The following is a 16,601-nucleotide window of genomic DNA, read 5'->3' as shown; positions in this document are numbered from 1 at the left end:
CATCTGTTTACAAACTGTTTACCTGATTAAGCCTTAAATCTAGCCCAAGGGTGTCAAACTCAAGGCCCGCAGGGCAGATCCAGCCTGCGGGGTGCTTAGATCTGGCCTGCAGGGCTGCCCTGAAAACAGCAAAGGACCAGTCCAGGATGCCTCTGCCAGTGAAAACAGAGCTCCTGGACCCATTTTCAGTGGCAGAGGGCTGCAGGAGGCTGTGGTGGCCGAAAACCCATCCTGGCCATGCCTACCCTGGCCCCCCAAGGTCAAACACAATCCTGATGCGGCCCTCAATGAAATCCAGTATGACACCCCTGATCTAGCCCTTCTGTGGCAACTTGCACTCATCAACAAAAGAACCATAGACTAAAATTTATTAATTTATTTATGACACAGACTTTAACAACTCCTGATTCCAGTTGATTCCAGGGACTTTAAATAACAACAACAACAACAACAACAACAACAACATACATTTTAAGAAGATACTTGGTTGATACCTAGGATGCTAGCAGCAATCCGTATCAATCAATCAGTGCCAGTCAATGATATTTGTGATACATGTTTAAATGTTCAGTTGACTGAGTTTCATGTGTAATGAATAAAAGATGATGATGATGATGATGATGATGATGAGAAACAGATGATACACAGCATAAAATGAATCCACATAAAAAATTTGAAAGGGCTCAACCAGTATCTGCTCTAGGGTTTAGAAGAATAGCTGCATTTTCAGTGTATTTTGGAACATAAGCAGGATGTGAGCCATATAGATCTGTAGGGCAATGCTGTTCCAGAGTGCAGGCACTGTGACAGACAAGGCATCCCTCCAAGGCTCCATTAGGTGACATTGCTTAATTGAGAGAATCCAAAGTGTTCCCACTCTGTCGAATCTTACCAGACAGAGAAAAACATAGGTAGTTCGCCAGGTAACCAGACCCTATACGAAACTCTAAACTCTTTACCTATATCTTTTACAGGTAATAAGCAGCACCTTGGATTGCACCTGGAAGCCAATATTACTCATGGAGCAATGGTGTCAGTTGACATACTGTGGCATGCTCATTACTGCCTGCCTCAGTGCATTCTGGACCAGCCATAGTCTTAGGGTTAGATGGTAGAAGAAAATAATACTCATATGGTGCATCTGATGAGTTCTTATTATTATTAGGGCTAGATAAGGCCAAAAAAGTTAATAAGAAACAAGCCAAATGTACTTAATTGTACAAGTCATGGTTTGTTATTTTGTTTCCTTCTAAAAATCCTAGTTTTGAACAATTAACACAACATTTGTTACTTGATCAGGCTTTGAATTGATTAATTCTGTTTTTTATGAAGAAAAAAATTACTAACATCCATCTAAGTAGCTTGCTACCTGCAATGCTATACAAGTTTATAAAATTGATTTTTTAAATTTTATTGGATATATGGATGAACTAATATTCTGGTTTATAAAATGGTTTCTCGGATCTCTTAAACAGTTTAAAAATTATTAAATTCCAGAAAGGCAACCATCTTGGTCTGTTGCAACAAAGTCATCCTTCTAGAGTATGTAAAGCTTGATTACTGCAGAAAATGAGGAGAATGTATAATGTGCATTAAATATATATGTACAATTATAATAGAAATAAAATGTTTGGAAAGCAGAGGCAAAGGGCCGAACACATACTCCACTATAGTAACAAATTAAAAAGGAAATGGTGAAATGGAATATTGGAGGGAAAATTTTAGAAATTTGTAGGGAGTAAAATAAAAATGTATGATGTTATTTTAATGCAGTGGTAAAAAGAACTTGTGTGGTGATGAGCTATGTTAGTTAGTTGGTGGGGACTTAAATATGTGTACACTTTTGTATGCAGATAACGCTATATTTAGGGTGAGAACTATCTACAGTAGACATTACATCATACAATTTACCTAACAAGGAGTATGAACCTAAAATTAGTATATGAAAAACAAAGGTTGTTGTGCTCAACAGGAAGAATGTGGTAAACAGTAGTAATTTATATATAAATTGTTGTGTACATCTTGGTCAGATGTTTCCTAAAGATGGGGAAATGAGTGAGAAATTTTAAGACATGCAAATGCTGGCTGGAAGGTAATGAAAAGTATATGGTCTGTTGAGAGAAACAAATATTTGTAAGAAAAAGGAAAATGATAACTGCATTAGTGTTCTTCAGCCAACTTTGTTAAATGAAAGTGAGAGTTGATCATGTCAATTAGTTGTATTGGTTATTCAACTTAAAAATAAATTGAATGCACTGAAAAATAATTTAAGAATAAGGCCAAACAAGAGGAGTTGGGTGAAGAATGGATGATGAATGAATACAAGCTAAGTGCAAAACTAAATTATCACAATGAAATACTGTATGTACATTGAGGTAGATAGTTCATATAGGAAAAAAAATCAAACTGCAAAAAACAACAAGGTAAAGGAAGTGTGAACAGATTTGAGAGGAAGAGAAGACCAAAAAGTTGATGAGATCTTTAAAAATAGAGGGGTAACAAGTTTGAAACACAAAAGACAATATTTGAAGCGGTTTATGGACATGGTAGAAATGAAGATAAAAAGGTATGAAGAGGTATTGTGAATCACTATGAATAACCATGTTGCTATAACTATGTTTAACTGTTTTTTCCTTATTTTTATACTTCATGCCTTTAATATTTTGACTATTTCTGACTGCTTTCCTGAATTTAATATAATAGAAGTAGTCTTCGACTTATGGCCACAGTTCAGCCCAAACTTTCTGTTGCTGAGTGAGAGATTTGTTCAGTGAGTTTTGCCCCATTTTATGACCTTTCTTGCCATAGTTGTTAAGCGAATGCCTGCAGCTGTAAAGTTAGTAACATGGTTATTAAGTGAATCTGGCTTCTCCATTAACTTTGCTTGCCAAAAGATTACAAAAGGTGATCACATGACCCTGTGACACTTCAGTTGTCATAAATATGAGTCAATTGCCCAGTGGCTGAATTTTGATCATGTGACGATGAGGATGCGGCAATGGTCGTAAGTGTGAAAAATAGTCATATGTCACTTTCAGTGCTGTTGTAATTTTGAACTGTTGTAAATCAAGGACTACCTGTATAGTTTATCTTGAATAATAGCATGATGGGAATATATGTACTCAAAGATCAGCACATTTATTCCGATTTAAGTATTTTGTGATATATAATAACTAAATTTCTTTAAGGCTCTTCTGATTTTTAAAAAATTGCTGGCTTTTCTTCCACCAAGTTAAAGGAGTAGTATTTATCTCAAACAATAAAATATGCATACTGTACGTGCACATGCACACTCATAGATACACTATAATACAGCAGGAAAGAGAGCTGAGTATTGGATTTGACAGCCAAGTCAGATCCCCCTGTTTAGAACAATGTATCTTTGATTATCCATGCAAGAGATAGGCAAGAATGATAGCCATAATATTCTGCTTGTGAACTTAAAATTGATTGTATAGTCAGCAAATATTGGAAGCAGAGTGCAAGACTACTTGGATTTATGACCCAATCCAGAAAGGTAATTCTTATTATAGGAAGATGAAGAATGCAGTTAAATATATCACAACTATATCACACTGGGTTTATTTATAAATATATACAGTAAAAAATTCTCTTTTTCCTTAAAATCTTTCCAGGTGTTGCTGCATTGGACTCCAGTGTTTCTGGAAAGATTGGCCTGCGAGCAGTTGTGTACTACTTCTTCACTACTGCCTTAGCTGTAATTTTAGGTAATAAGTCGTTCAACCCTTGAATAATTAAATCCTTACATTTGAAATGTAGTGGGGCATTTTTAATAAGTTAGCAAACTAGCAATAAATAGTCAATTTTTATCTAACTTCGATTTACAGAGAAGAAAAAACTTGGATATTATCCATCTTAGAGTGTCATGATAAACAGTAAGAGATTGCACCTCTTGTCCAGGTTATAGTCTCCGTGTGCCATTTCACAAGGATACAGGTTTCTCTTTACTATCAAAATTAATATTTAACCATGTGATTGACTATCTAGTTTGGAAGGACTAACTCCTAGTTTTGCTTCCTGAAAGAGATTTTATCAAGTTGTAGTGGTACAGCAATGAGACAGTTAGTCGAATGATTAAGTAAGTTGTACATAAATCACAGCAGAATTGGGGTGCTTCTAAATGGAAGGCTTCTAATCAATCCTTTTTCTGATTAAAAAAGAAGAAGCAAAGGTGTGGAAAATTATGAGGATTACTAATTGAAATACATTACAGTTAAGCTTGCTATAGGTTCTGTGAAAAAAGCAGCATAGTTGCACAATAAAGCTTAGCAGAAACCAACATGGCTATTTTCTAATGGGTTTACCATTGTCAGAGGGGAAACCATAATTCCAAAGCTGTATTCCAAGGTCATTGGAAATATTAAGGATAGCTGAAACCCTTTTCCCCCCCTGTTTGCTGTAAATAACCACAGGGTTTAGCAAAATAACTTAGGTTTGTCTGCAGCTCTGATTTAGTAGTGTTCCTATACTCTAAGATAAAGCATTGATTATATGTCAGAAAATAATAAACTACATGGTTGGAACAACCAAGGCCTGAATTTAGGGCAAGCATAATTCTCATCTTTCATTTATATAGTTGCGCTGCTATCTTTTAAAAAAATGTTTTCTGCAAGTTTTCAACTTGTTCAGGCTGTGTTCTCTCTGCCCTTCCCCTTCAACCTCCCCCCCTCCAATTATAGGGATTGTATTGGTTGTGACTATCAAACCAGGAGTATCTCAGAAAGCTGATGAAATTGACAGGATGGGTAGCACTCCGGAAGTGTCTACAGTGGATGCCATGTTAGACTTAATTAGGTGAGTCATTAAAACAATGGATTACATTCACAATTTAAAAACTTTAATAAGGCAACACCATCTCCTAAATATTCTCCTGAGAGATGAGGACCCTATTGAATTGTGCTGAGGCATGGATAAATAGGGAGAATATCTGAGTAATTGATAGTACCTTTGAGAAATTTTCAGGAGTGACCTTTCCCATTCCAGAATATATAGTCCATTTTGCTATTTTCCTTTATCCCCTATGTTTTCAGAAAGTTGCTTGATAATGTTTCTTCATAAAAGAAAATAAATCAGGCAAATCAGCTTCCACTTTTCAGTTTTACTCTGAATTCATTCCTCATTTATTTATTAAAAATGCATAATAAAATACTTTCTCCCAATTTAAGCCACAGTTTTAAAAAAAGAATAACATCTGCTATAGAACTGTAGAAAAAATGCAGGGCTGTTCAGGTTCAGAAGGCAATATATTTCTGCTTTCTTCATGTCTGCTTTTTTTCTTTTATTTCATGGAATGATTCCTTCCTTACTTGCTGGAATTTGCTTTTTGTGTAACACAAAGAACAAAGTGCTGTAAACTGAAATTTTAGGGAAAAACAATATATTTGAGAAAAAGAAAGTACAGGACCCAGATAGTTTAAGGGTTCATATCTTGAAGAGTTAAATAACTAAGCCAAGTCAAAGATTTGAAGTAAGAGAAAAAGACTTATTACATCATGGTTCTTGAATATGTTTTCAACAATTACATGTTTATCTCTTTTAACCCTTTTACAGAAATATGTTCCCAGAAAATCTTGTTCAGGCCTGCTTCCAACAGGTAGATTCTATTTTTGTAATCATTAGCAGAAGTTCTGTGAAATTTTGGCATCTTCTTATGTAATGGTTGGACTGTTTATTATTACCTATTATTTTAGATCCTGGTCCAGAAGAAATAACTTTATTTTTACACATGTAGACTTTGTGTACAAAAATCAAATGAAAGTATGTAATGTTGAAATATGAAATTTTGTAATTAAGAATCCATTTCCTTTTCCAATAATCACTGTTGAGGAGATAATGCAAATCACTAGTTGGCAGTCAATAAACATCCATATGATTTCTTCTGGACTCTGTACCTTTTGTATCTTAAAAACAAATCCCACCACCTTTAACTTTTCTTTCTTAATATTAGAAAATGTATCTCAATCAAATCCTTAGTTTTAAGCAAGAACCAATCATCAATTGATAGTTACACAGATACTCATAAGTTATCCATTTCTTATGGATCCCTATCTGCCCAGATTCTTAGGTTTTTGATGTGTAACAAACTCTGTATTCTCACATTAAAAAAATAAGAGAAAAAGGAACAGCAAAAAATAAAATAGATATGGTACTGATAGTGTCTTAGAAGCAATAGTAGTACGTGTAAACCCTTGCCTATTAATGAAGTTTTAAAAGAGCTTTAAAAATAAACATTTCCTTCATCATTCTCCACTGACACAACTCATGTATTCTTACCTTCCAGTATAAGACCAAACGTGAAGAAATAAAAATCACAAGCACAGATAAAAATGGAACCTTTCCTACAGATGAACCAATCACAGCTATAATGCCAACTGAGACCTCACAGGTAAAGAGAAGGCAACTGTGTCATTCTGTTGTGGCACAACAGAAAGATTCCTGTATCCTTAATTGCTATAAGTCTTTAAGATATTATTAGGTGATTCCTATGATATGGCTGCTATTGTGTATTATATAGCATTCACATTACTGAAATAATGTAGAAATAATTTGTATAGTGAAATTCAGGTTGTTAAAATAATGGCTAATAACATGAAGTTGAAGACAGGAGTGTCTGTAGAGGAAGGGACAATATCTGCCTGATGATGGGCCCAGTGTCATGATCAAACCTCCACCCCCTTTTAATGGGCTGCCCATTTAATGGGTAGCAAAGCTAATTCCTTTAAGACCAAGCTACAGATGCCCTATGACGCTATATAGTCAAAAAAATTGAATACAAACAAACCCATAGCAAGGTTAAGATGCTCCCAGGCAAGAGTTTAATTGTTTAATCTTCATCTTTGCAAAATATGTTATTGCTTGTTGAGCATTTCCGTCTTCCCTTCTCAACCTACAGAACAAAACTAAAGAATACAAAATAGTGGGCATGTATTCGGATGGTATTAATGTGCTTGGATTGATAGTCTTTTGTCTTGTCTTCGGAATCGTTATTGGGAAAATGGGAGAAAAAGGACAAGTGCTGGTGGATTTTTTCAATGCCCTGAATGATGCCACAATGTATATAGTTCAGATAATTATGTGGTAAGTGAGAGAGTATCTTTTCATTAATTATTTTTACTACTTGGTTGCACATTTGATCCAATAATAATAATAATAACAATAATAATAATAATAATAATAATAATAATAATAATAATAATAATAATTATTATTATTATTATTATTATTATTATTATTTTATTTCTATACCGCCCTTCTCCCGAAGAACTCAGGGCGGTGTACAGCCTATTTAAAAACACAAAACAAAACAACGATTAAAATTTAAAATCATTAAATAATTAGGCTCCAATTAAAATCCCAAAAATTTTAAATACCCCAATTTAAAATCGTTATGTTGATAGCCTGGCCTGGCGGAACAACAGGGTCTTCAGTGTGCAGCGAAACACCCGGAGGTCGGAGATCTTACGTATTTCCGGGGGCAGTTCATTCCACAGGGCTGGGGCTCCCACAGAGAAGGCCCTCCCCCTGGGTGTCGCCAGCCGACATAACTTGGCCCATGGCACCCTGAGGAGACCCTCTCTGTGGGAGCGGACTGGTCGGTGGGAGGCTATTGGTGGCAGAAGTCGGTCTCGAAGGTACCCGGGTCCTATGCCATGGAGCGCTTTAAAGGTGGTAACCAACACCTTGAAGCGCACCCGGAAGACCACTGGGAGCCAGTGCAGCTCGCGCAGAGGGGTGTCACATGGGCGCAACGAGTTGCACCCATAACCACCCGCGCGGCCGCATTCTGGACCAGTTGGAGCCTCCGAGTGCTCTTCAAGGGGAGCCCCATGTAGAGAGCATTATAATAGTCCAGCCAGGAGGTGACAAGGGCATGAGTGACCGTGCGCAGGGCGTCCCGATCCAGAAAGGGCTGCAACTGGCGAATCAGGGGAACCTGATAAAAGGCCCCCCTGGCCACGGCCGTCATATGCTCTTCTAAAGACAGCCGTGCGTCCAGGAGGACACCCAGATTGCGAGCCCTCTCTGTGGGGGGCAAAGATTCACCCCCAGTAGTCAGCGATGGCACCTGCTGACTATATTGGGGCGCCGGAAGCCACAGCCACTCAGTCTTGGAGGGGTTGAGTCTGAGCCTGTTCCTCCCCATCCAGGCCCACACAGCCTCCAGGCAGCGGGACATCACATCAAGGGCATTGTTGGGGTGGTCTGGGGTGGAGATGTACATCTGAGTATCATCCAAGAGCAGGGAAAGGCTTCAGAAAGTCTGCCACCCTTTGAGAAGATATGGCTGCTTTGCTCATGCATTTTGCAAACCTCACCTTTGAATGCTTTGCATTTGGTAGCTACATATGGGACATATGTGCGTATGTGTATCTAAATAATTTAAAATATACATAAGGATCCAGTTCAACTAATAATAATAAAAAAAGTATCTACCTGGAAGTTTGAATGGTTTGATCAAACAAAATATCATTTTGAGAAATTGCTTCTCATGCTAAATTGAATTAATTAACTTGGTCGCCAAATAATTAGAATTTCAGTAAAATTTATGTTCTAAATTATAAATTAAATGCAGATTTGATCATGCTTAGAATAGATGCATGGAAATTAATGAGATAAATTACTCATCAGTAGCCATAGTTGAATGATTTCCATAGATACATCAAATTTGGATTTAAGATTATAACTCAGTGGGTTCATTTGTTTTTTTAAGAGATCTTTTTGTGGAAAATGGCACCATTCTTGTTCAATAAGTTGAAATTGAATAAATTCAAACAAAATAATTCACAATCAGAATCAATCAATCATTTTGATAGCTTCTGAAATATTGGTTGTGGATTACTCTATAAGATTATTTTTATTTAGTTATAATGTTTTAATGGTAATACTGTCTTTTTAAATGAATGATTAAATAGATTTATATTAGGAATGCCAAAATTGTACAATTGGTTCTACCCAAAGGATTGGTATAATCAATATCTTTTGGCAAACTTCCAATAATCCTACTAATCTTTTGGATTTCTTAGAAATATTGCTTTTTGTTCCTCAAAGTTTCCATTCAAATGGCCAGAAGAAAGCTGTCATCAATTATCTTACTTTGTAGTATGGATCTTTTGGGGAAAATGTGCTTACTTCAGCTAAACAATCTACAAAAACACTGTTTAGATATCCAGAACTGTCCATTTAGTTTTTCCATCCTTTCCAATAGATGTAAGAAAAGTTAGATAAATATCCTGTCTGTGAAATAATACTGCATTCCTCTCCCCTGTGGATTATTGTTATTATATAAGAAAGAATTGTGTTGCAAATTATCTTGGCATAAATTGTAATGTTTCTTTGTACATTCTAGGTATATGCCTCTAGGTATTTTGTTTTTGATTGCTGGAAAGATAATAGAAGTTGAAGACTGGGAGATTTTTCGCAAATTAGGTCTTTATATGGCCACTGTGTTGAGTGGGTACGTTATTCCTCTAATTAATAAAATGTATTTATTTTCTTTTGAATTTGAATTGATAAATCAGGTTTTTCTATAGTTAGGGGAACTTTTATTGTATTGATATTCACTGTGTTTCAGATACATTGAAAATATACTGAATTAAGAATATAATATTTTAAATTCAATTGTTAGTTCTCAGGCAATATATTAAAAAAACAGATTGCCTAAGATATGAAAGATAAAAGAAAGCACTTGAATCTGAGTATTAGTGGACTATTGTGAACTATTCTTAGGCTGCATATTCATGGTCTGAAATCCTTATTAGATTCATGTAGAATATAATATTATTTGGGTGCATTGCACAAGTGGGGAAGAAATGTTGGGAGAATAGAGGATTTCCTAATGCATGATATTTGCAAATACCTACAAATGTGTTTCAAGAAATTTGCTTAAAGAAGAGACGGAAAGATTGCTTCATTCTTTCTTCTCTGTTCCACATTGCCACTTTTCAGTTATTTTCATAGAACACAAAAGACATCCAGATTGATTTACATGCATTTAATGATTAATTAATGACTAATTGAAAGTTTTTATTAGTATTTAAAAACATTCTACCTTATGTTATCAAATACAAAAGGGCTAATTTGTGGTCTAGCCTAAACAGCTTTATAGATTTTAGGAAAATCTGCTTCTCTTACTGTTGATAAATTTTGAAACCCATCTACATCTGTTCACTACGATTCTAATGTTAAATATTCCTGTAGTTAATGTATGTTTCCTATTTCAGACTTGCAATCCATTCTGTGGTAATTCTACCACTAATATATTTAATCATAGTGCGGAAGAATCCATACCAGTTTGCCATAGGTATGGCTCAAGCACTATTGACCGCACTCATGATTTCTTCCAGGTAAGGATAACAGTTTTTTTCCTATGCTTACATTTGGGTAATACAGTATAAATGAATTTACACATGGATTTATTTCAGACATTCATTTAATATTAATTTAGACTTTATCACATACATGCTGTATTTTTTATTGATGTTAGTTTTGTCTTAATCTGACTGTGAAATTAATAAATGCGCACATTGGCTTCTTACTGACTATTTCTTCTTAATGTCTTTATCTTTCCCCTTGATTTTGTGGGATCTAGTTCAGCCACCTTACCAGTAACTTTTCGCTGTGCAGAAGAAAAAAATCATGTTGACAAGAGAATTACTCGATTTGTTTTACCAGTTGGAGCAACTATCAACATGGATGGAACAGCACTGTATGAAGCAGTGGCTGCTGTTTTTATTGCACAGCTTAATGACTTAGAGCTAGACATTGGCCAAATAGTGACCATAAGGTAAGGATTATGCTGTATCACATATTTTATTTTATTATTTTCACAGTAACTATTACCTTTTTTCATCATCTATAATATTTAGAATCAGAGAATCTTAATGTTGCAAGGGACCTTGAAGGTCATCTAGCTTCCTGAGATGAATTTCCTGTAAAATTATGCTTTGCTGCAATACACTCTCATAAGAACAAGACCTCTGGTCACAATTAAATTGTGGCATGGATTATATTTCAACACTTAACAGTAAAACTCAACTTTGTGCCCAGTGGATTGCCTTAGCACTGAAACCGATTAGCTGTATTCATTACTAATTTACACATTGTGTTGCTAAATTCAGAGTATCACTGAATTTAACTGTATTACTCAACTAAGATCATCATATTTGGACACCATATTGCCTTTTATAACTAATTTCAAATATATTACGTTACAAATTGCTTGACTTTATAGACAACAGAAATAGAAGGAAGATGCAGAAAAGAGGTTTGTAGCTTCTTGATAGAGTTATAGATTGTTGGTTTTTCAAGTTGGGACATATTCTCTTCTCTGAATACCATATTCTGTCAAGCAAGTTGGCTCAGCTGGCAGTAGTTAGCAGTGTAACACATCTTCAATGTCAAAATATTTTTATAAAAGAGTAATAATGAGTCTTATTCCATGTCTGGAGAAGCTAGTAAGAAAAGGATCTCAAGATGGGGAGCTCTTAAACAAGGAAATAATAACAAACAATTCGTAAGCCATTCCTTTGAGCAGTTGTCCAGTTAACACTGTTTATTCCTGCAGCCTTCCTATTTCTCAACATTCTTGTATCGCTTACGGCTTCCTTTCCACCACCTAGTATTTACAGCATTCATTTTAATATTACCATCCCACTGCCCCATAAACATCTCTAAAACATTCCTTCCACCATTTCCTACTTCAATTTCATCCAATTATTTCATTACTTTTATTTTTTTTTATTCCATTCATGTTGTTCAGAAGCACCTTGTTTTGCCCTTTTCATTGTCTTTCTAATTGTAGTTGATTACAAAGAAATATGAATCAGTGATGTGGTAACAGCTTTAAAACAAGGCAAATGCAGTTTCAGGCGCCATCAACAGAGTTTACAAATACACTGTACCATTTTATGTTCTGTTGGTCAGACCCCACCTCAGTTATTGTGTCTTTTTGATTTGGGATGCAGTGTGACAGCCACAGCCGCCAGCATTGGAGCAGCAGGGGTACCACAGGCGGGCCTTGTTACCATGGTGATTGTACTGAGTGCAGTGGGACTGCCAGCTGAAGATGTTACCCTCATTATTGCCGTGGACTGGCTTCTGTAAGTTCCTACACTTCTTATGCATCTCTTTACATGAAAAATATCAATGAACCCATTGCATTGTGTAATCAGTATACTTCTAATGAGTGTTTTCTGCTGGCACCAGTTAAGATATTTCACAACTTTGTTAACATTTAGTTGACACTGTGTTGCAGTATTAATAAGTATTGGACTGAGTATTCATTTTAACGCTCCAGAATATTCAATAATATTCCCTTTTTTTCTTTTGCATGAACTTTTTCATTATTTGCATGCAATAGTAGCTAAAATTAACACCATCTGAAATATTATAAACTTGTAATCACATCTGATGCATTTTTCAGAAGACATATTCTTTCAGCAGGAAGAAAATGACATGATAATTATATACAGAAGGAATGAAATACCAAGCAATTCATTACTTTAGAAGATTTTCACATTGTTTCACTTATTACCTTAACTCTATAATCTTTCACCTTGTAAAAAGTAACTCAGAGTGCAGAGTTCAATATCCCTGAATTTGTATTAAGTGCTTAGCATACCTTTGCCAAGTGGAAGCACCTTTTTTTAAAAAAGGCCCTGCCAATCTGCTGAAGATGTGTCTGGAGAATAGGAAATCAACACTCCAACACTTAAGACATTCATTAGATTTCCTGATTTAATGTTTTTCTTTTTTCAAAGGCCAAAAACTCTTTCATGCAGAAGAAGTAGTATTGCATTTACTAGAATTTGAATTTATAGCAGTGGTGACTGACATTTCCCTTAGGTTGGTCAAAAGTTATGACCAAAGTACTGTATAAGAAAGTCAGTGCTTATAAGAAGGCTCTGCCACACAGTTACCCTATTTTATTCACAAAATATGATGAAAATTCCAGAGGATATTGTCTCCTACCTGTAGTCCTCCCAGATCAGGGGTGAAATGCTCCCAGTTTGGACTGGCTCGCCCGAGCCGGTAGCGATGGCAGCAGGTAGTTCGGAGAACCGGTAGCAAAAATCCCTGTGCCCCCCGCTCCATGCCCAGCTGAGCTGCACAATCATCAGAGGCTTTTTTTTTTGTTTGTTTACTTTTAAAAGCATTTTTTCTACAACCTCTCTGGCTGAAAAAATGCTTTTAAAAGTAAAAAAAAAGCCTCTATTGATTGCGTAGCTCAGCTGGGATTGTCAGAGGCTTTTAAAAGCATTTTTTTCTGCAACCTCTTCAGCCAAAGAGGTTGTAGAAAAATGCTTTTAAAAGTAAAAAAAAAAAAAAGTTGGCCACGCCCACCCAGTCACATTACCCCACACACACACCAAGCCATGCCCACAGAACCAGTAGTAACAGATTTTACATTTCACCACTGTCCCAGATGCATTCAGCACTTCATCCATCCTTTTCCTTACTCTCTCTCACCCACTTTGTATAGCTATTCCATATTTTCCTTACCGTGTCTTTAGTTCAGTGGTCCTAGTACTTGCCACCTGGAAATCTCCAGTACTACATAAGTGATGAAGATGTAGGTATAATGTAACCCTAGACCCCAGCATTTCTTTTGTCATTCTGTTGACCCCAAAGCAGATAGCTCTGCAGAAACGGGAAAGCCAACAGATATTAGATTGGACTTTGATGGTCAAGGACACTTAAAATTCCAATGTTGAAAAATGAATTATTGATTGCCACATGAGACTCCTCAAAATTTATTTGATCTTTGCATCATATCTTTAGTTACAGTATAAGAATTCTGAACTGACATATTTTTGCCAATATTGATAATGATGGGATATAAATCTTGTTTATATATAGGTTGAATTTATTGTCACCTATCCTGACTATCCTAAAAATGTTGTTTTGTAGGGATCGATTCAGAACAATGGTTAATGTTCTTGGTGATGCCTTTGGAACTGGAGTTGTGGAAAAACTCTCCAAAATGGAACTAGAGCAGATGGACACTATCTCTGAAGTTAACATTGTGAATCCTTTTGCTTTGGAAACAACCGACAGTGAGGAAAAAGAGACAAAGAAATCCTATGTGAATGGAGCTTTTGCGGTTGATAAGTCTGACACCATATCATTCACCCAGACATCACAATTCTAAAGTTGATTGACTAACAGAGGACCACATTGGATTAAAGGACATGAGAGACCCTAAGTCAATCCATATTTTGGGATCATTACACTATCGATTCCTCATGCTGTTCTTTGTCTTCTGCCTGTATTCCTACAGGCATACAGAGAAAAGAATATATATCTATATATATCTATATCTCACAATTCCCGTTTCCCTCAGCCATTCAAAAACAGAGAATGCAGCCATTCTGTTCCTCCTGTTGTACAGGCTGCCCATACTATATTTCCCCACAACTGGGAACATGGGCTCGTTCTTCCCAGTCAATTGATGAGAGGCAGCCATCCATGTTCAGAGCTGTGGAGATTTCTTCAGGAGGCCCAATACAGAAATATAAGTATATTCTCGAGCCTAGTTATGTTGTCAGAAAAAATGTTCCTCATAGTTGAGAATGAATGTTAGCACTCTAAGATTCCTCAGCAGCACCTGTCTAAGATTCTGAATTGAAATCTTTTAGCGAGATTCAGAGGATAAATACATTTCTTTGGGACAGATTGTCTTTGGCTCGTAGTTATCACAAGATTCGGTCATTGTGTACAGATATATGAAAAAGCCAGGTTATAAAAATATGAATCTTTTAAAAAGCTGTGTCGTATTTCTAGGGATTCTTAGATGTCTGCTTACTATGACCATTCCCAGAAGTTGGAGCAATGAGCTGGAGACAAGCTATTTATGAGGAATAATAAAACAGTATTTCCAGATGCACAGAATTCCATGCACAGAATTATTTTTTAAAATGATATCCTCACTATTCTTATATTTCAATTGCTACTGAGACATTTCTCTTTAAATTGATTCTGTGCAAAAATAATTACTCCTGTAGCTAATTAACTATTAAATAGAAAAAACAGAAGGATAGTTCTGGAGTAAGTGTGAAGTTTTTGAAAATATATGTGTATTTTTAAATCTTGTTGTTGAAATTGGAAATTATTACTTGAGAACTTTATATTTTCATTTCCATTAGAAATTACAGCTATGACATAGTGGAACTTCTTGAATAATCCAATCACAACAGCTTTGCAGCAAACTACAGTAAACCCTAATAATGTAGTTTTCCTCATTTGGTAATCTTCTTTTGGAAGCTGTAAGACACAATTTTAGAGCTCTCTGTTTGAAAGAGGAGATAAAAGAATGCATTTCATGGGTATATAAGCAAACTATAATTTCATATCTTTCCTCTAGTCTCCTGTCTATTCCAATCCAAATTCCTTATGTGTCATTGCAGATGCTATTCTATCGAGGGAGAGGGTGTAATTAAATACAACCCTAACTTCACAGCTATTCACTGAATGGCTTAGAGAAAATGTATGTTTTTAAAGTATTGCATTTACTGTATGTGATTCACTGCATGTTGTTTGTTTGCTTCTTTGTTTAATCTTGTAACTGAATCAGAAAGCTTGCAGTACCAAAATACAGGTCTCATGACCGAGAAGCAGGCTTATGGTGAATTATATACCAGCTTGTCTACCAGCATATACACCTTGACTGGTGAAAGATAAATAGCAGCCTTTTATGAAAGTTCATAGTGTAGAGTAATGGAGATGTATTCTCATATGGCATTTGAGTGTGATTTCTTTATGAAAACATTCCGTACTGTTAAATAGTTCATCTAGTTAGTACTTAACACCAATACCTATGGTGCAGTTTTATTCTCCCTTGAAAAACATTATTGCAGAAGATAAACTTTTCTTTGGACATTGCCGGTTAGCTACGTAACACAAACTGAAATTCATAGAAGATAATGATTTTGTAAATAAGCTTGTGCTAATTTGAAAAAAATGCACTTAATTACTATCAACGAACAACGAATCTGTAGCCTTAGACAGTCTTACACTGTTCTGTTCAATAAATAATCCAGGTACGTGCCAAAGAACACTGAAAAGTAACTATTCAAATAATCATGTTTTGATAAATTGCACCTTAATTGTGTGAAAGGCATAATACTGTACTGTATGTATTTAAATATAATAAGCTATAAATGAAATGCGCAAAGTGCAAACATTGATCTGTTTGTACAAATAAAGGAGTGTACAGTGTAAATCTTGTGCAAAATTATTTTTTAAAAAACATTTGTACAGCTTTGCTATTGTTAGGGGGAGAAATGTTCTTAATAGTATTTTGCCTTTTCCTTGCACCCTTCAATACTATACATGTTCCCTTTCTTTGATTTCAATAAATAGTTTGATCATCCAGTCTATCCTTGTTCTATGTCTGTATTAGACTTGTGTATCAGCACTGATGAAGAATGGGAGCTTCTATTCATCTGTTTTAGTTAGAAAAGCAGGATAGAAGGAAAGCGCAGCCATTCTATTCCTCTTCCTGTTGTGCAGTCTGCCCATGCCATAGTTCCCCACAAATGGGCTCTTTCTTCCCAGTCAATTATGAGAAGCAGCCAGCATGT

General features: G+C 35.7%; 1 protein-coding gene across 1 annotated transcript in view; it reads left to right on the top strand.

The window, feature by feature from the left end:
* The window catches only part of SLC1A1 (solute carrier family 1 member 1), a 41,009-nt gene extending 26,332 nt beyond the window's left edge, over window positions 1–14,677 (top strand). The window contains exons 3-12 of the mRNA XM_070935565.1: window positions 3,636–3,728; window positions 4,701–4,815; window positions 5,572–5,614; window positions 6,302–6,406; window positions 6,914–7,098; window positions 9,368–9,475; window positions 10,242–10,364; window positions 10,610–10,804; window positions 11,985–12,119; window positions 13,930–14,677. Coding sequence (XP_070791666.1) covers window positions 3,636–3,728; window positions 4,701–4,815; window positions 5,572–5,614; window positions 6,302–6,406; window positions 6,914–7,098; window positions 9,368–9,475; window positions 10,242–10,364; window positions 10,610–10,804; window positions 11,985–12,119; window positions 13,930–14,170 — 1,343 coding nt within the window. The 3' untranslated portion in view covers window positions 14,171–14,677. The remainder of the gene's footprint in view (window positions 1–3,635; window positions 3,729–4,700; window positions 4,816–5,571; window positions 5,615–6,301; window positions 6,407–6,913; window positions 7,099–9,367; window positions 9,476–10,241; window positions 10,365–10,609; window positions 10,805–11,984; window positions 12,120–13,929) is intronic.
* Window positions 14,678–16,601: the final 1,924 nt, after the last annotated feature.

The sequence above is a fragment of the Pituophis catenifer genome, unplaced genomic scaffold (genome assembly GCF_029215685.1).
Source record: "Pituophis catenifer annectens isolate HBS135680 unplaced genomic scaffold, rPitCat1.0.hap2 SCAF_2, whole genome shotgun sequence".
Classification (NCBI taxonomy): Eukaryota; Metazoa; Chordata; class Lepidosauria; order Squamata; family Colubridae; genus Pituophis; species Pituophis catenifer.
Note: the sequence above shows the minus strand (reverse complement) of the source record. Positions and strands in the feature narration are given on the sequence as shown.